Source organism: Nematostella vectensis, chromosome 6 (genome assembly GCF_932526225.1).
Source record: "Nematostella vectensis chromosome 6, jaNemVect1.1, whole genome shotgun sequence".
NCBI classification, from domain to species: Eukaryota; Metazoa; Cnidaria; class Anthozoa; order Actiniaria; family Edwardsiidae; genus Nematostella; species Nematostella vectensis.
In genome coordinates this window covers 10,363,283-10,383,741 of record NC_064039.1, presented here as the reverse complement: position 1 = coordinate 10,383,741, position 20,459 = coordinate 10,363,283, and the positions used below count along the sequence as shown (strand labels likewise).

General features: G+C 40.1%; 2 protein-coding genes across 3 annotated transcripts; one reads left to right on the top strand and one right to left on the bottom strand.

Annotated features, from left to right (window-relative positions):
• The first annotated feature begins 5 nt into the window (after positions 1-5).
• Positions 6-7,984, top strand: LOC5519910 (40S ribosomal protein S10). The gene is made up of 5 exons (XM_048728564.1): positions 6-127; positions 544-688; positions 5,875-5,947; positions 6,213-6,317; positions 7,766-7,984. The coding sequence occupies exons 2-5, from the start codon at positions 545-547 to the stop codon at positions 7,942-7,944; spliced, it is 501 nt and encodes a 166-aa protein (XP_048584521.1). The 5' UTR covers positions 6-127; position 544; the 3' UTR covers positions 7,945-7,984.
• Positions 7,985-8,209: 225 nt separating this feature from the next.
• LOC5519825 (apoptotic protease-activating factor 1) lies at positions 8,210-20,396 on the bottom strand. 2 transcript variants are annotated; one of them, XM_032364820.2, is made up of 20 exons: positions 19,937-20,396; positions 19,170-19,493; positions 17,181-18,061; positions 16,491-16,683; positions 15,857-16,053; positions 15,607-15,791; positions 14,918-15,050; positions 14,461-14,586; positions 13,866-13,991; positions 13,300-13,425; positions 12,626-12,748; positions 11,938-12,066; positions 11,380-11,505; positions 10,941-11,060; positions 10,332-10,457; positions 10,049-10,171; positions 9,650-9,904; positions 9,449-9,571; positions 8,881-9,000; positions 8,210-8,809 (listed from the first exon to the last, which is right to left on the bottom strand). In XM_032364820.2, exons 1-20 carry the CDS (start codon positions 20,259-20,261, stop codon positions 8,669-8,671), a joined length of 4,002 nt encoding a protein of 1,333 aa, XP_032220711.2. In that variant the 5' UTR covers positions 20,262-20,396; the 3' UTR covers positions 8,210-8,668. The 2 variants fall into 2 exon arrangements, with proteins under 2 accessions (XP_032220711.2, XP_032220712.2); XM_032364821.2 differs by having other exon boundaries at positions 11,944-12,066.
• Positions 20,397-20,459: the final 63 nt, after the last annotated feature.

The following is a 20,459-nucleotide window of genomic DNA, read 5'->3' as shown; positions in this document are numbered from 1 at the left end:
ACTCTCCTGTAATCTAGTTTTTTGTTTGGGTTGCCTGTGGAATATTCCTCAAGGTCGTTCCCAGGCCATTTGATGCCGCGCATGCTCCAATCGGTCTCTTTCGTGGTGGCCATCTTCAAGCAGCAGCGTAAGTAAAATTGTTGATAAAATCCATCGAATATCGCAACCATCTTCTCAAAAGACGCTCGTTTTATAGTCTGTATAGCACAAGCAATAATTGTTTAGTAAATATGGCTCGCTATTTTCTTAAATGAATCAAAACTGAAGTATATTTCTCCCCGGATCCGATAGCCTCTCTACTGTCTGTTGTGGAAGTTTTATTTAAAACTTGGTCCTGTTATTTGGTGACAAAATTATCAACATGAACGTAATAAAAAACTATTAAAACGCCGCTATCCGCGCAAATATGACCTGGATATAGTATTTGTGTATATGAACTGGTCGATTTTCCCTGTTATAGAACAAGATCTGGATTCTTATTATTTGTTTCGAGATTCTCGTGACAAGCTAGTTGATGTGTGGCGTTCTTCTTCTGTGTCTTAGCATGCTGATTCCTAAGAAGAATCGGGTTATTATCTACGAGTACCTCTTCAAGGAGGGTGTCTGTGTAGCAAAGAAGGACTTTAACAGCCCCAAGCACACTCAAATCGAAAATGTGCCAAACCTGCACGTGATCAAAGCATTACAGGTTAGTTCCATCTCAGAGATGTTGTCTTGTAAAATCTGAAAAATTATATAAATAACATTTCCATTGCATTAGTGTAGCTAGGTGTCTGTGAATGTTGTTTCTCAATGCTGTTGCAATAACTGTTTATATCAGTGAAACAAAAGCAAATGCATTTTAAAGTATGTAAATATAATAAGAATCAACCTAAACTAAGTTATTCCAGATAATGTTTATGGTTATGACAAAAAATTTGATTTCCGCCTGGTAACATTTGCTTAAACGTTTTCCATTAAAGCAACTAATCAGATGCTCTGTTACATTAGCCTGAGTATCTGGCGATTTTATTTTTCAAAAGTTGGAGAGGAAAAATAAAAGTACGTCTGACACAAATACTAGGTGCAACGCCTGCCGCCCCTTTTCAGGCCACTGTCAAAATACGTCAGCTGTCAATTTTCCAAAGACTCGCGTGGTGGCAAAATCTAATACCCAAATCAAATTATAAACAGCATTTATGTAAATCAAAACTACATTGGTGTTATATGCAAGGGTAATAATTTTAGTAACGACGAACCCCGGTGAGAGTAACTTTATGCTAAATGATTTTAAACGCAAAGATAGTTGACGGCTCAGGAGATTTACAATTTAAGTATATAGCTGCCGATCCACACATCACTAAATTACTAAAAGATTTTCACATCCCAATTTCCTACAGGCTTTTTCGTCTAAATAGACAAACCTCTGCTTGAACACAAATTCCATTATTTGATAAGCTCACTCGATCAACAACTCGCAGGAAGTACCGCAAACAATCCCAAGCATTCTTCCTGCTCTCACAGACAAATTTCTTGAATATTCGGCGCCTGGTCTGTCTAAAAATTTGATGTCCGTAGTATTAAGCAGCTTCTATGACATCAATATTTCCAGCGCTTTTGGTATTACTAGTAGATGTTCGCTTCGAAAATTGATACCAATGAGAAATAAACACACGCAATGACCGGCCTTGGCAAAACATTTGAACATCTAACCTGAGTATCAGGCGCAATTTTTCCGAAGAAAATAAAGACAGGAAAATATATTTTTTAAATGTTAACCCTTTCACTATCAAAACGGCCAAAAGCGGCCAAACGGAAATGTGACGTTTTTCCTGGAGCGGCCAAAAGCGGCCAATTTGCATACAACTCAAAACAATTGTCCCCCTCCTCCCTAGGGAATTCATGCTGCAGGAAAACACGTGGACTATTGTTCTTACGACATTGGCCAATCAAATCCCACCAACTGCGCATAATTTTTCATTGTATAAGCTGCGTGAGCGCCGACCGAAAACTTATCAGTCACCCCTGTACTGCAAACATGGCGGAATCTTTAGCGATCGATGCGAGCGAATTTAGAGCGATTTTTGGTGTTAATCCTGACGAGAATGACGATGTAAACAATTCTGAAAATGAGTTTCAGGGTTTTGAACTTTCTTCTGAGGAAGAAAGCAGTTCTTCTGAGGAAGAAAGTGAAGACGAGAGGGATGAAGATAGTGTTAAAAATTGGTCGGAGCAACTCACGCATTTCGACCTCGAGGACTTCACCGGGCAACAACGGTTGAAGAAAACGGTATCAGAAGATGCAAAAGCTGAAGACTATTTTAGTTTGATGTTTTCGGATGAACTTATTGGTTTAATTTCTGACGAAACTAACCGATATGCACAATTTATTATCGGGCAGAAGGCCGATAGAGAGGCACGGCTGGCGAAGTGGAAGGACGTCACTCCCGACGAACTCCGCATGTTCCTTGGGGTAGCGCTCGTGATGGGGATTAATTCCTTGCCACAGCAAGCCCTTTATTGGTCCCAAAACCCCCTATTTGGAAACCTTGGGATTCAGGACGTGATCCCCAAGACAAGGTTTGAAGAGATCGCCCAATTCCTACACTTCAGCAATCCGAACAACGAGCCACAACGTGGGGACGCCGATTACGACCGTCTCTTTAAAGTTCGCCCGGTACTGAGCGATGTCTTAAAAAGTATCCAGCAAGCTTACGAGCCCTCAAAGGACATATCAGTCGATGAGGGAATGATTGCCTTCAAGGGAAGACTTGGTTTTCGCCAATATATGCCTGCAAAGCCGACGAAATACGGCATAAAAGTGTGGATGGCGGCCGACGCGAACAACGGTTACGTGTGCAACTACAAAGTTTACCTTGGGCAAGAAAACAGACAGCGTGTCCATGGACTCGGCTACGATGTGGTTATGGATATGGCTAAGCCTTTCCTTAACAGTTACAGACACATCTTCTGTGATAATTTTTTTACAACTGTTCGGCTTTTTGACCACTTGCTAGATCAAAAAACCTATGCATGCGGGACTGTGCGCGTGAATCGCAGGGAATTGCCGCCATGTGCCAAAGAGAAGTTGAAGCCCGGTGAAATGCTTCAGCGTCAGCGAGGCCAGCTCCTCTTCACAAAATGGCACGACAAGAGGGATGTCAGTCTTCTTTCGACAAATGTTTCCCCTCTTGAGCCGGGTCGCACAGTGAGAAGAAAGTATCGCAGCCGCGAAGAAATAGACATCGAAAAGCCGAAGGTGACGGATGTTTACACGGCGCACATGGGAGGAGTTGACCGCGCGGACCAGCTCCGATCGTTTTATTCCTCGGGCTGGCAATCGCGTAAATGGTATAAATACGTGTTTTGGTTTTTGTTCAATCTGGCAGTGACAAACGCATTCGTCCTTGAAGGATTTAAGCGCCAATTACAAGGAAAGGCGAAGAGGTCTGTTATCGTTTTCAAGACAGAACTAGCGCAATCGCTTATTGCGAAGTTCAACTCGAGAAAGCGCCCACGAGTCCCTGCTCCCCCAACTCCCCAGAACATCCCAGCCTCAGCTCATGTCGCCACTCATGTAGAAGGAAGGAAGGGGGCATGTGTTCTTTGCAGCAAGAAGGGAAAAACGACCCCGAAAGGCTACAAGATCGAGACGTACTATGAGTGCGCGGTCTGCAAAGTCGGTCTCTGCCGTAAAGGTTGCCACCAGGCATTCCATGAAATGGACCATGGCACGGCATAAACTATCATAGTACAGGCTTTATTTTTACACTATTTCTTATGACTATATGCTTACAACTACCTTTATTATATGTTCTATTTATATTTTGTGTCTAAGATAAACAATAATCTTGTAAATGATGCAAAATTTGAGATCATTGGTAGAGAAGATGGCGCGAAATTTGAATTTTTGTATGAAATTGTAAATTCAAATCATTATCGCTCTATGCAATAGTGGCAAAAACGCCAATATTTCGGTTCATTAAAAACTTCATTATCTGCACTACTTGTTTCTGTGCTTTATTCTTTACAATCTGCCTCCAAAACCTACTGAGCATGCATGTTTTGTTTTGGTGTGTAAATTAGTGGGGAATGCTAATTGGGCTCCAGGAACAGCAGGATGTGACACACATTGGGCTTCAGTAGTGAAAGGGTTAAAGAAAACGATTTCTCTGATTCTGCTAATGCCAGGTCAAAAGCACTTTTGGAGTCCGCCATTACTCTGAGAACGAGCAGTCGACGGGCTAGGGTACTATATATAGCTGAACCAATCAGTGCGTCCCATTCAAGTATCCTTTGTTTTTTTTTTACCAATCAGGAGCCATGCCGGAATCCGGCATGAGAACAGGTGATTTGAACAGTACTTGTATCAATCCCTTGTCTTGTTTCTCGCCGGCGCGATAGAAACATAGGAGGGCCTGATACTCAGGTTACTGTTACATTTTAATGTATTGTACACCCATTTCAAATGAGGCTACACTTGAGAATCCATTTGTTGTGACCCCCAGTGTAATATTTGAGCAAGTCCAAACTAGTATTAGTAAATTTTAAAATCTAGGCCTTTTAAAGGTCTTAAATTTGTTGGCTGTTTAGCTGCAGGAACCTTGTTATGCTTAGAAGTTCTGAGCTCCTTGATAAACTTGTTTGTTGTATCTGACTGTCTCTGAAGTCCCGTTGTTGTGTTGGGGAGAAGTTCTCAACTTTTTTTTATAATAGTGTTGTATTCCACAGTCTCTGAAATCCTGTTGTTATGCTGACGACAAGTTCCAAACTCCATGATCACATTGTTCTATTTCACAGTCTCTGAAGCCCCATGGTTATGTTTGGGAGAAACTCTGAGCTCCATAATAACATTGTTTTTTGTATCCCCCAGTCTCTGAAGCCCCATGGTTATGTTGAGGAGAAACTCTGAGCTCCATAATAACATTGTTTTTTGTATCCCCCAGTCTCTGAAGTCCCGTGGTTATGTTGAGGAGAAACTCTGAGCTCCATAATAACATTGTTTTTTGTATCCCCCAGTCTCTGAAGTCCCGTGGTTATGTTGAGGAGAAACTCTGAGCTCCATAATAACATTGTTTTTTGTATCCCCCAGTCTCTGAAGTCCCATGGTTATGTTGAGGAGAAACTCTGAGCTCCATAATAACATTGTTTTTTGTATCCCCCAGTCTCTGAAGTCCCGTGGTTATGTTGAGGAGAAACTCTGAGCTCCATAATAACATTGTTTTTTGTATCCCCCAGTCCCTGAAGTCCCGTGGTTATGTTGAGGAGAAACTCTGAGCTCCATAATAACATTGTTTTTTGTATCCCTCAGTCTCTGAAGTCCCGTGGTTATGTTGAGGAGAAACTCTGAGCTCCATAATAACATTGTTTTTTGTATCCCCCAGTCTCTGAAGTCCCGTGGTTATGTTGAGGAGAAACTCTGAGCTCCATAATAACATTGTTTTTTGTATCCCCCAGTCTCTGAAGTCCCGTGGTTATGTTGAGGAGAAACTCTGAGCTCCATAATAACATTGTTTTTTGTATCCCCCAGTCTCTGAAGTCCCATGGTTATGTTGAGGAGAAACTCTGAGCTCCATAATAACATTGTTTTTTGTATCCCCCAGTCTCTGAAGTCCCGTGGTTATGTTGAGGAGAAACTCTGAGCTCCATAATAACATTGTTTTTTGTATCCCCCAGTCTCTGAAGTCCCGTGGTTATGTTGAGGAGAAACTCTGAGCTCCATAATAACATTGTTTTTTGTATCCCCCAGTCTCTGAAGTCCCGTGGTTATGTTGAGGAGAAACTCTGAGCTCCATAATAACATTGTTTTTTGTATCCCCCAGTCTCAGAAGTCCCGTGGTTATGTTGAGGAGAAACTCTGAGCTCCATAATAACATTGTTTTTTGTATCCCCCAGTCTCTGAAGTCCCGTGGTTATGTTGAGGAGAAGTTCTGTTGGAAACACTACTACTGGAATTTGACCAACGAGGGTAAGGTGACTGTTACTTGTGTGATTCTTGTCTAGTAGAAGTAGCTTCTATTACTGTTATCAGCTGATGGTTTAGATTTTAGCCAGTAGTTTAATTGTGTGTTCAATTTTTTATGGGTATGTATTGTATGTATTGGTATTGGTATGTAGATTTCACGTATAAATAGTAAAAGATTGTTTGTTTCAACACCTGTAACTGCCTGTCTGTAGCTATTGGATGATCTTCCTGGCATCTCACTGATACTCCTTAATTTTTATCTCACTAGGTATCACATACCTGAGAGACTTCCTCCATCTCCCTACCGAGATCGTCCCAGCCACACTCAGGCGACAGGTTACCAGAGCCGAGACTGCACGACCCAGACCAAAGGGTAAGAAATTTGGCTAACTAATTTACAGATGCTAGAACGTTGCATTATATGTGAATCTCAGGGTTCTTTTATGCTTACGAAAGGAATCATAGTTTCAAAGCTTAGCATGTCCTTATCTCAAGAAAACTTTATTGTGCTACGTGGGTATACCTTCTTACACTTAATTTTCGCGACGTCAAAATTTAATGATTCAATTTTGCGATTTTCCTATTCTCATAAAAAAACATATTTTCACGATTTTGGGATAATAAAATCAAGCAAAACAAGTGGAATTAAAATGTGCTGTTAGCATCAAAACTGAAACAATTTGTAACAAAAAGATGTGTGGGCTAAAAAATCTATAAATACAAGTCCAACTCAATCCCTTACGGTACTATATGTTCATTGGATGACTAAATAGACAAGGTGTTTCCATAAAGCTTATTAAACAGCCAATATTACCCCAATGGCTTCTGGTTTACTCACTTTATTTTCGTGCATTCAAAATTTACTTGATAATTAATTTTCTCATCACTTTATTTTTGTGAATCTTTCAAAATTAAAGTGATGAAAAAATTAAGTGTACCTATTTCAATAAATGCTGAATTGTATATCATGTATTACATGGTTATTTTAATGGTTCAATATTTATTGGTGCATAGTACTGCGGTTCTTTGGACAACAATTTTCATTTGTGTTGCGGTTGTCACGTTGCCAAAAAATTTGGGAACCTGAGCTAGCAATGTGCTTATGAGTGGGGAAAAAGACAATTCTAATAGTTAATAGTTAAATAAGCTCATTTTGTCCCACTTTTTGGAGTTAAAGCCACATTGTCACCAGTTTACTTCCGGAGGTCCGACGGAAACCTCAACCGTTAAAAGACGAAAGAATCTATTAAAATCCAAGATATTAAACAGGCCATCCGCTCTAAATTATCAATTACATCCTCAAAGAAACTTCCAATAAACACACTGCTTTCAATATTTTGAAATATTTTTTGCGTTTTCCGTTAAAAATCATCGGAGATTGTTATGTAATCGACCGGAAGTAAACTGGTGACAATGCAGCTTTAATTGAGAAAAGGTATCTTCAACATTCAACTACTCACCCCTTCTCTGCCTCACCCCCTGTCTTCTATTGGCTAAGTGGCTTGTTGATTAATGATGTAACTTTTAATTTGCTCTTTTCAAGAAGCCTAGTTAAACACTTCTGATCTGTAAATCCGTGTGTCTATGGGATACTATGGTACAAATTTTAGGTGCTTTGGCTCATAAGAGAAACTGTTATTTTACATTTAAGCATGAAATCAGCCAATTCACATATATCTCCCAACTTTTAAGATTATTAATTTCAACTCAACCTGGTTTTGGTAGATTCTCAAGATGCCTACTTAAAGTCTAATCCACAAAATGTATTGTTTACCACCACAGCTTATGTCGTATTAAACTGAATTGTGGTTTTGTCTTAAGGCATGGATGGACCCCGTGGACCTGGTGAGGGCGGAGACCGCGACCGTGAGTCTTACAGGCGTGGCCCACCCCCTGGTGTAGAAGGGAAGGGTGGTGCTGGCTCTGGATTCAAGCCAGAGTTCAGACAGGGATTCGGTCGTGGTGCAGGTGGCGGATTTGGTGCTCCTCCACCACAATAGATATTACTGTGAATAACCTAATAAAACCACAGAATTGAAAGTGTGTGACTATGTGTGTGTACTTTTAGGCATTCACTTAAAGCAGTTTCAAACTGTGGCAATATCTTCAAGCAGGACATTGTTTTGCCCCAAAAGGTTTATACTTTTCAAAAACAATATTACACTACTCTCCTTTCAGAAAGGAAAGTATGCTTGCACTACGCTCAATGGGCATGGCTCCAACACATGCAACCAAAGAATCGTATTTTTCAAACACAGCAAATCATTGAACAAATAAAGCATTTTTAATGATCTAATGGTATATATTCCTAGTATCTTCTCTACAAATATATCATTTGAAATAGTTGGGAAAAAATTGAATATTTTTGTTTCTAAAAGTTTCTTTTCCTAAAACATGAAAGCATTTCATTAGTCTAAACAGAACTTGATTGTAGCGTGACCAGTATAACTGAACAACATTTACTGCATTTGTATATGGGATGTTCATTCCAATTTAGGTGAGATTTATTTCAAAAGGGGACAAGCTATTCATTGCATGTATTGTAATGATTCGAATTAGCACCTATTCTTTCTGCTCATGGTATCACTTGTCAGTATTAACAGTACAACAAGACGCCAAATCAAGCCAACAATTCCATTGGACGGGTTGGCAACAGTGGATTATATCCACTGTGGGTATCCAATCTATTCAGTCTATCCAATCTATTCAGGCATACATGCTGTGTTAAATTTGGTTCAAAATGTACAAGGTTGATGTATCATCAACTGTTACAAATGTCTTGAAGTCTGAGGAGCACTTCACATCCTTAGCAAATCCCCCCTTGATAAAGAATTCTTGAATAAGTTGCCCAGATTTACTCCACCACTGTAAAAGAAAGCGATTTATAAGATATCATTTTCAAAATCAATTGGCAATATATCCGAACATGAACTGACCTGAATGTTATCACTGACAGAAACTATATTCCTGCCATCTCTAGTGAAGTGACAATCAGCAATCCATGTTTCGTTTTTCTTACATGATGTTACTTCCTTCCCAGACACTGAATCCCAGATCTAAGAAAAGAAGTGTGAACTAAATCAGGCAATACCTTGACAAATCCAGAAAAGGGCTCTCCCTTACGATTCCATTATCATTCCAACTTGCATAGGTCGTTATTATAACAAAACCATAGCAATTCATCTGGACAGTCGGTGGGGGAGGGAAGGAGGCGGCTTACCCAGCAACGTAATAATCAACATATCCAGTGTAGTACGGACTCTACATTGGTTAATCAACGTTTCATCTGGCCCTCAGCAGTTAACCTTTCCCAAATGAGATTGAAACAAAACCTTCCCTTACAGTCTTGAAATTCCACTGGGTACGGACAAGGCCTTACTCAAAGAATACGATCTCAGCCTTCCAACAAAGAGCTTGTACTCCCTTTCAGTACCTCACTGTAACACCGCCATCCTCACAGCCTCCCCCGAAAGAGCTTGTAATTCCTTTCAGACCAGGTCTTACCCTAACAATCCCATCATCACAGCCAGTGCAGATCATGTTATCAGGAGAAAATGATATAGACCGCACAACATCAGGATGCCGTCCAAGTGAGAGTAAAAGCTCCCCTGTGCTGGCATCCCACACCTGCAACCAAGAACAAAAATAATTTTCTTGTCAACCAGAGTATGTTATATACTGAATGTCTAAACAAGGTTCATCTACCTTGGCAAAACAATCTGCAGATGCTGAAATCAACCTCTGTGAGTCATGTGACACATCACATGTCAAAACATAATCGGTGCTGCTATGGCAACAGGTGAATTCCAAGTTGCCTGTTTTGGCGTCCCAGACTTTCAGAGAGCCGTCCAGGGAGGCCGTCAGGATGCGCGTGTCATTGTTGAAGAACATACAACGCCTGAGTTTGTTTGTATGGCCAGCGAGGGTGTACATTACTTGAGCTTCCTGAAGGTTGAAGACCTTAAAGAAATCATGACGAAAATTAACAACTTGACTTTAGCAGCCAGGTCCTTCAACTCCCCAAAAGCTTTAATCTACACGAGCATAAAAGCTTTAATGTGTATTTTAACACATACGTGCGAATCGAGCATTTTCATTACACACCTTTGCTGTTTTATCATCCGAAGCAGAAAGGAGTAGTTGCCCATCTTGACTAAAATAGCATCTTCTCACCGCACCCTTGTGCTCTGAAAATGATTGCAGCACTTTGCAAGAGCGGTCTTGGATCTAGAGATACAAGAAATGCTTTTTTTCAGTTGCAGAGGGTAATAAGTCCAGTCACCAATATATAAGAATTTCGCAGTTGCATGAGGTATTGAAGCTTTCAACAAGTCCATCAGTACCAATGGACAAAGCAAGGAAGGAATTAACAGTGGTTTCAGCTTACACTTATTGTTCCACTCTCACAGCCGACAGCAATGGCTTCTCCACGTGGCGAAAAGGTAACACTATGGATTTTGCTGTCCATTGCCTCTCCTTCTGCAGTAAGGACTCCATCCTGACCTTGGAAAATCTAAAGAAAACGCTCAACATGTTTTGCCATAACTTTGAACTGAGCATGAATGATCAAATCGAGCCCAACCACGTAAGGACCATAATACTATCATTTCCTGTCTAGGGACACAGGGGTCCCTCCACAGGATGTGCCAAGCGCAATTGCACTTCGTAACTGTCGACTTCATATAACAATGCTTTGTCTTTATTTTCTTCTCTTAAATAGCATTGTTATATTTCGTCTCCATTTATTCGTGCAATTCATCCTACACTGCGACCCTTTGGGTCTTGCGTAATCTGGAATTGGATCACAGGGTGAGATTGTGAGGGTGTGGAGTGATTATGAGGACCATCTCGGCTTGGGCAGAAGGATTGATGAGAATGATCTTAAAAACTTCAGGATATAGTTTTTGTTAGCCTGATATGGGTAGAAAAACTCCTAAGCCAGGCGAATAGTTTGAACTAACATCCAAGGGTCGACTCTAAAGTTGTCGGGCCATACCAGAAGCCGGTCCGAGGAGTCCGCAACAGCAACACCCAAAGAGTCCTCGCCGAAGTGCGCATCGAACACTCGTCTTAGCTTTGCGGCGTCTTTGGCTGCATCTCGATCGATAGTCCAGATCTAGAGATGACATAGCATTATTTACTTTTGTGAAACAAATCCAAGAGCCACTACAAAAAACTGTTGTGACTGAGGAACACAAGCTTCTTATCAGCCCACGAGAATTTAGCAAGTCAGAGCCAGGGCCGAGAAACAGAAACCTCCCCATGTCTCGAGCACGTTTCAGAGCCCCCATTCGCTGAAGTTCTAGACACACTCAACCACCTGTGATGAATTCGACGTTCTCTACATACTGTTTGTACAATATGGGAGATCTAGGGAAGGCGAGGGGTGGGAGTATTTAAATATCATACATGAGCTATCAGACAAATAATGATACCTTGACCGTCTCGTCCTCTGATCCCGATACAAGTTTGGAAGAGTCCTTGGAGATGCCGACACTATGAGCCCAGCCTTTATGGCCCTTGTATACACCCAATCTGGCAAAGGTCTTAGAGTTCCATAACTACGGGGAAAAGTTATTATCACAAGCAAGCCTTCTACTTAGCCTTACAAACACAGCGATCAAAAACAGCAGAACGACAGCATACAATCCGAATACAATAAACATCTACTAGCCTTACAAAAATAGCGATCAAAAACAGCAGAACAAGGAAGCATACAATCTTATACAATAAACATCTACTAGCCTTACAAAAATAGCGATCAGAACAGCAGAACGACAGCATACAATCCCATACAATACACATCTACTAGCCTAACAAACTTACAAAACATACAAACAGCAAACAGATACGTGAACCAGGAAGCATATAATCACAAAACAATATGTATCTATTTCAAAGAATGCTGCATCGATACAAACAACGAATGGCAAATAGCAGCACTCGAAAGCCTTCGATATACGCCTTATGCCAAAGTCAGAAATAAAACGTACTTTTACCTGAACGGTGGTGTCGGAGAAGCCCATAGCTACAATGCTATCATCGGGAGAGAAGGCCAGTGACAGGCAAGTAGAGGAAGAATTGTACACCCACGTCTGCTCGCCACTGCTACAACTCCACACCTGTGAGAGCGCAAATATTTTGGAATATCATTCGAATCAAGAAACTGTATTTTATAAGTATACGTATAAGGACATATCAATATTCTTCTAAAGCAAATTCATATCAAAATTTCATAATTTCACAAATACCATGATTCTACTACCAGAAAAACAAAATTCAGAGTTAGGATCCTAATACTATTCCCGTGATATAATCTAAATACTGTATATAGCATTCTCTTAATATAGTCACTATAGGGTAATTTTTACTAACAAAAGAAGTACACTTTAGCGCATTACACTAATTCCATTGTTCTCTTTTGTGTTTCCGTGACTATTACACTTTGCCTATCATATTTTGTTTCACAGGTTAATGAAAACCACCCAAAAATAATCATTATAATTTAATCACAGCATGGAGTATTTAGATTAATTGATAACTGGATGTTTAATATGGTATGCAGTTATATTTGTACACTTGTAACAGCTGTACTCACCCAACCCAAAATTCATGAAATATAATACGATTCATAAAAGCAAATATAGTGCTGAGCTGGGAGCACGTGAGCGTTGTACGAACCTTGATACAATTACTACACACTGTGACGACACTCTCTCCTTGATTCATGAAGCAACAAAACGAAACGGAGCTTGTGTGATCATCAAGAAGGCAGAGATCTTCACCAGAGCTTGCATCCCAAATCTACAAAACAGTAAAGGGTAGTAAAAATGAATAAAAAAATAACGAGGCAGAGACAAGGAGCTCAACTTCCTTTACAAAGTTAAGGGGGCTAGGACATTTGTCAATTTTGGCCTTGATGGAGTAAATGATGTGGATGAAACGAGATTATCCAGCCTAGGCACAGACGTTCTTACTGGGTTCCCTGTGCTAGGAGATGAACTGTGAGGCAGCTTGGGGTCTAGGACGAGCTCACCCACAAGGGAGATTGGGAAGTTGTCACAACTCTTACCAACCACAGCCAACCTGATCAGTAACCAGATTAAGAACACCTAGAAGCTGGCTGGCTGGCCTTGATGGAGTAAATGATGTGGATGAAACGAGATTATCCAGCCTAGGCACAGACGTTCTTACTGGGTTCCCTGTGCTAGGAGATGAACTGTGAGGCAGCTTGGGGTCTAGGACGAGCTCACCCACAAGGGAGATTGGGAAGTTGTCACAACTCTTACCAACCACAGCCAACCTGATCAGTAACCAGATTAAGAACACCTAGAAGCTGGCTGGATCATTCTTACCCTAACAGTGTTATCATCAGAGCAGGAAGCGACTTTGCCACCATCTGGAGAGAAGCAACACCACCTGACGATGTCCGTGTGGGCCATGTACACATGATAGCACACTCCAGTCTTGCTGTCCCACACCTGTAAAGCAAGAAAGACAACAAATGACTTAAATAATGTCTATCAGCCACCCCATTCTAATTGTTTATACATTTGAGGATGCGATCTGTTTTCAGGAAAACTTCAAAAAGTCATGCACGAAAGAAGTCTTAAACTTTTGCCAATACTTGATAACAAATACCTTAGTTACCCTAGTTAGAAGTACTCGATGGAAATAAATGCTTTGTGCAACAGGGTTGACATACTTTAAAAAAACATCCAAGAATAAAAAATGTCTTGACCGAAAAAAAAAAGAACATCTAGGCAAATCTTAGATGCCAATTAGATCCAATTCAGAAGAAGTTATATTTTGTTACAACACGATCTGCCTGACAGCTATAACAACAAACGTACTTGCATTTGGACTAGTAATATTTGAGAAAGGGTCGCAGTACCGGAAACGTATAACTGATGCCTCTCACCTTCACGGTCCTATCTGCAGAACATGACACTGCTTTGGTATCATCCGGTGAGAAGGAACAGCTGAACACTTCCTGGGTATGACCAACGAAGCACAGAACTCCTTCACCGCTGCTAGCATCCCATATCTGGCGAACAACAAAGAGACAACTTTACTTTACCCTGATAGTAAGACCAAACAAATATTTAATGGCACAACTCTTGAATAACCACAATGGAAAAAATTGACACGATTTTATGAAAAATGTTTTTGTAATTTAGTCATCTCGTCAAACATTCTCACAAGACAAATGTGCTTCACATGTGATTAGACTTAACTTGGACTGCTCCATGCAGTATACAAACATGGGTGTTAGTGTGTAACAAACTTGAGTGTTAGTGTGTGTAAGCACTGTTTATGAAAATGGTACCATTAGCCAGGGTCCCCAGCGGTTATCTTACATCCCCGATTACAGGTTAATAAAGTGTGGAAGGTTATTAACCTGGATAGCTGTTTTTGGCTACTCCGCACGATTTTAACATAATGGAAATTACACTCAAGTCACTCTTCAGTTGTACAAATGCCTCTTAAAGCTGACTTCATCCTGACAACCTTACCTTAACAGTCTGGTCTGCAGAGCAGGAGATGATACGTGAATCATCATGGGAAAAGGCACAACAATTGACTACATCACCATGGCCACTGATGGATAACATCTGTCGGCCTGACTGGCTGTCCCAGACCTATAAAAATATAGGATTTTGTAGGTGGCTGGTAGCAGTTGGTAATAGATAAAGTATTATGACTATAGATCTGTAGATTGCTAAATAGGTAGATATTAAAGACGTTTTGACATTTGGAAGTAGTAATCCTCAGATTACATTTTTGGAATTCAAATAAGTTCAGCATTGCATGCAAATATATATTCTTTTTTAAACAAGAAACCACTGATATTTTGCAGCCATCCCACAGGAAGGCAAAACGAACAAAGGTATGCTTGTGGGTGAGCAATTGAAATCTTAAACTGTGAGTAGTGGATGCCTTTGTTTATGGAAACATGAAAATCAAGAATACCTTGACATGGTTATCGGTACCACAAGACACGACTTTGGATGAATCGCTGGAGAATTTACAGCAGTAAACTGCACCACAGTGAACTTTTGCAGTAATCAGCAACCGTGAGTCAAGAGTATCGGCACGCTGATTGCTAGAAAAATAAGTGGAGTTGTTGAGCAAGAGTATTCCCACAGCTAAGGATAATAATATTGGTTATTCTGCATCAGGGATCTATTCTATTGAGAAACAAAAATTAATTAAAAAAGAAACAACTTTATTTTGAAAAACGGGTAAATCAAAAGGTGTTTTTTTCTAATTTCTCAGTCAAGTGGTTCAGTGAAATAATTGAGCATGCACTCCACTCAGCTATTAAGTTAGTACAGTACTAAAACTGCACAGTGCTCTTTATCTGTTCTATACAATAGTTTCAGTGACATCTGCAGGGTGGTCTGATATATGATACACATGATGCTGTCAGGACTTAGTCAACTAAATGTAAAGACTTCATTGTGATTTATACCCTATGTGGTGTAATAATATATGATAGACAGTCATGGCTGAGTCAACTCAGGCTATTGATGCAATGCTTTCATGATGATTTATGTGGCAATATTTAGCAGGGCTAAGTGCACTAAGACTATTGGAGTCTTACTATTGAGATGTAATACTTTCATGATGTTGTTATGGTAATACAGCATGTTACTTACCACCATTCAATATACATCTTGCCTTGCTTTGTTAAAATAGATGCCTGTGCCTTTGCCTGTGTGTGCACTTGTGACAACGAAGGCTGCTGAAGGGCCAGTTGCACAATATCTGGCATCATCTTAGCAACAAAAAGATGCGCATTGGTGCTGACAAAGTGGTGGAAGTTGTCAAGGACTTCAAGTTCCTGGGAAAACATGAATTGTGAGCAATAGATGTTGTTGACCAATCCAGGAATTCTAAAGTTTGTACCTGCTCTGCTTTGATGCTGTCCCTCACACTGATATAATCACTGATTACATCTGAAGGTCCTGTAACCTTTAATTTAGAGACGACCCAAGACAGGGATGTGATAAGGGTATAAGTGTCTTCCACCATGTTTGCCTTAAGCATGTGGCGAATCAAGTTCCAGTGGATATAATGGTCATCTTCCATCACATCAAACTTACCTAGAAAAGAATTATCAGTAATGAATTTATAATAAAGGAATAAATTATGCCCCAAATAAATAAAATAGAGAGATGTTATCTCTCTTTAAGACCTTAGAATAACATGAATTCTTTCCCAACAACCAACAAATACACAGCTCGTTGAACACAACAACTGAATTCCATTTTATTTCTGAACAACCCACGACATGCCCACGAGGCATTCCAAATAAGGTCATACAACATAGGGAGCCTATCCCAATAAATGACATTGCTAGTTATATAAGTTTCACAGCTAGTGACCACTATTAAAAGAGCCCTTGTCATCCACATTCTTGAGCTATTGTTTTCAATCAATATTGTGAGAAAAACTACTGTGTGAGAAAAAAAATTGATGACAGAGGCTCTTTAAATTGAATAAACAGAGGTGACTTATTTTCACTGAACACCTCCAGTACCTCCATAAACATCTCGGTATCTGTCTATGATCTTGGCATGCAGTGCAACCTTATCAGTAGAAAGCTCCTGCAAGAATGCTAGCTGCAGGTTATGGATGCTGTAAGAGATTCCAAGAGCATCTTGGGACTGTACGCATTTCCTGGCCAGAGATTTATTGACCAGCTCATCCATGAGGTCTTCCACAATCTCAAGCTGCCAAAGTAAAGCAAGAACTTCAAGTGTTTTACATAATAGTATTTTTGTCCTTTTCATTACATTAAAATATCAGAAAGGACATTCCTGACCAATATCAACATTCACACTATGGTAGTTGGCACTGATATATTTTTACTGTTATAGAAGTCTACAAAAGCGTGTTTACCCGAAAAAAAAAAATGAGAAAGAATCAAAGCCCTAATCCAAAAGTGTTTGATGAGCTTTCTGGCCCAATTTGGCACTGGCATCATTATTGCTGTAGTTGAGATTATTTCATATACAATTTATCACGAAAAGCTTATCCACCTAGATAGGCATTCCCAATGGAGGGAGGAAATACCTTATGCATCATATTTTAAGCAAGTAGAATATCAGGTGCAACAGTTACAGTGGACTGAGTCTCTTGACATTTCTAACATTTTCAGATAAATGTGGACAGCCTTTTCAAGATCAGTGCTATCTGTTTGTAATCATTGAACCTTTTGATAGCATACCTCCTCATCCCAGAGAATGCACAGTACTTGAGCAGGAACCTTGGAGCCGTCGTCAAACAGAGCAAAGTCAATGTAATAAGTGCGCATTTCCTCTGATAGGTTATTGATCCCCATCAAAATTGCCTCACTGAGGCTTGGATACTCATACGCAAACTTAGTCTTCAACTTGCTTACTTTCTTTTTTTGAAACTGATTGAGGTAATATTTCCATCTATTTGGATGCTCTTTTAACATGGCTCCTATCATGGAAATTGCTAAAGGAGATCCATTGCACAAATTAACAAGTTTGATAGCTTCAGGAGGTAAATCAAATGTTCTTGTCCACAAGGATAGGATCTGAAGCGCTTCCTTGTCTGAGAACCCTTCGCTCACCCTAACCTTTACTTTGGATCCACCAACGGAATCAGTTATTGATGCATCTCTGGTAGTGACAAGAGTACGGCATCTAATATCGAAATACTTAACATCTGCTGCATTCCACAAGTCATCAAGAACTAACAAGCTTCTAGGGTATTGATGAGCAAACAGCATTCTCAGTCTATCCTTGGCTTCTTCGAGATTCCGAGGTGGGGCACGGGAATGATCATGATCAAGACGGACGCACAGATTTTGCATTTGCATCAAAAGCTTTGCTTGACTGACGGAACCAATTCTAATCCAGAAGACTCCACCTGGAAATAGCTGATCAAGAAGGCCTGGGCTTCGCAGCGCCTCAGCAGCAAGGACAGTCTTGCCACATCCTGCCATGCCGTGAAGTATTACCCAGCCGTCATGTTCTTTTAGAGATCGCAGGGCTGCCCTGACTTTGTGGACATCTCTTGCCCTGTTGGTGAATATATCTGGTCGTTGGGGAACACCTCCCTCGAGCAAAACATTCTCAACTGCAAAAATATATATACATACAGGGTTAAATAATCAAATTTAACCCTTCAACTCCTGGGTACTTTTGAGCAAAATTGTAAAAAAAAAAAAACAGACTGAAAATAGAAACCTCCCCCTATTTCAAGTCCTACACTACCAGTTAAGCTACTGCTGACCCAAGACAGTATGCCTTGAAGTTTCCAACAATGCACTGCGGTGTCTTTTCTGTCTAGTGATGGCACTGCTACAGCCTGTTGCTTACAACAATTTTGCTTATAATTTGCTTAAAAATTACAGCTTTGCACATCATGAACTCTATTTGGGCTTTTATGCTGTGCTTATGGATGTTTGCATGCTGAGGTTGATTCAATGGGATAATTCCTTGTTTGGGTTTCACCCAGAGAGAAAGGAATTTTCTAGTGAATGACCTAATACTCTTCAATGTGGAACATCTTTGCTACCAACCTACTTCAAAAATTGTTTTCAGGCTTATTCTGTGTTCCTTAGACCTGGATATGTTTTTTTTTGCTTTGGGGCAAAGAGACTTATAAAAAAACTGTTAAGATTATGGGGGAGGAGTTTGCCTGCCTCTCTGTGAAGGTGTTTCCGAGACTTCCATGATGCAGTGCAGGCATGCAATATAGCCTAAAGATGGCCACTTGCTTCTTATGGAGGTCTTGGCATTGATTATTGTGGCTGATGGCCGTAAAATGGGACCTGACGGAGCACAATAAACTAAGGTATCTATTTGTGACTTAATCTGTGTTTGCTTGTCATTATTTGTAGTTGGGAATTTTGTCTTTTTTGGTAAGAAATGTTTCTGAGTTTAAGCATTTATTTACGTATTAGTCAAAAATCAATGTTGATATTTTGACAATGGTGTCAATTATGTTACATTGCTTGTATGTGCTTTTGAAGGTCGTTTATGCCTTGGATGAATCCATGAGTCTGGTAATGTTTAGTTTGCATTTCTGACATTTTGGAGTTATTTTACCGACATCTGGGGGGGGGGGGGGGTTTATAGTAATGAAAGTCTTTATCTACATGGCTACTGTACTTTCAGACCAGGTTTAGAAACTCTAATCCGAATGAAGGCTTCTATTGTTTAAGTCAAGCGTTGTTTCTGACCTCTTTCCTGGAGCTCCCTTACATCTGACTCTTTCCTTGGTATCACTTCCTCTCCTTCCAGCAGCTCGGCCAAGTGTGGATACGGCTCATCAAGAGCTTTTTTAAAATGATAAAATGTTGCATCACTTTTGGTCAATAACAGGTCCAACAATTTTTCAGCCTGACGCCGGGGTGTGTTTTCAGCTTTGATCTGTTCTTTGTCATCGCTATCAAACACAAATGAGGCCTGTAGCTGATTTAATACATCATCAACCAAGAGATCGGTGACTATTTCCACACGTTGGACTGTAATCATGCGGCGATGAAGAATGGACATCTGTTGTACTATAAAAGAATACTTTCAGTCATCAATATATAATCAGAATATGTATTTCAACATGTTTTCTAGTACAAATAATTATTGTTCTATTACTTTGTAAGCTGAAATAGACAGGTCCAGACATACAGTATCAATATACTTTAATTAGAATATACATTACAAAATGTACACTTCATGTATGATTTCAAATCATAATTTGTCTAACACCCCCTCTTTTTTTGCATCATCATTAGTTTATTTAAGACGTGTCCAGACATGACCAAAAATATTCAACTCTACCGTAGTGGTTTGAAAGGAACCCACCCAAGTATGGTGCCAAAACACCACTGAAATTAATCAAAATAAAATATCGTAATTCCGATTGCCCTTTCGAATCTGAATTTTTAATGCTGATAATGACTTAACATGAAAATAAACAACAAGACAAAATATAACAAGACAAACTTACGCTGGTCCGGGGAATCCACAGAGTCGATTGCATCGCCATAGGTTTCGTCGCTAACACCACTTCTCAAAAGTCCAACCAATTGCGGGTATTTTCCCCCAAGAATCGTAAAAAAGTGCTCAAAAGCATCAAAGCCCTTAGTTGGCAGAATATCCAAGAGCCTCTGGGCTTTCTTTTTAGAGGTTTTCTCGACATATATACATTCCTTGTCGTACGAATCTAAAACCAACTTGCTCTGCAGATAGGGTAGGACGTCGTCCACCAGCAAATCTCTTGATATGTCTTGGCGAAATTTTATCAATAGATGCCTGTGTTTTTCCAACATCATGTAGGCTTTAGTTCTGTAGCATTATGAAGGGAAGATGCTACATCCTTATAGTTAAATATAGTATAATACTCAGAAATACAGAGGAAATGCCCTCCCGCGTTTCAAAATAAAGTGTCAGGCCCATTTCAATGACAACTTCCGCTGACTGCCTTTAGCGCATGCGCAAATTCTCTGCTCTCTACACACAGGAAGTGATAG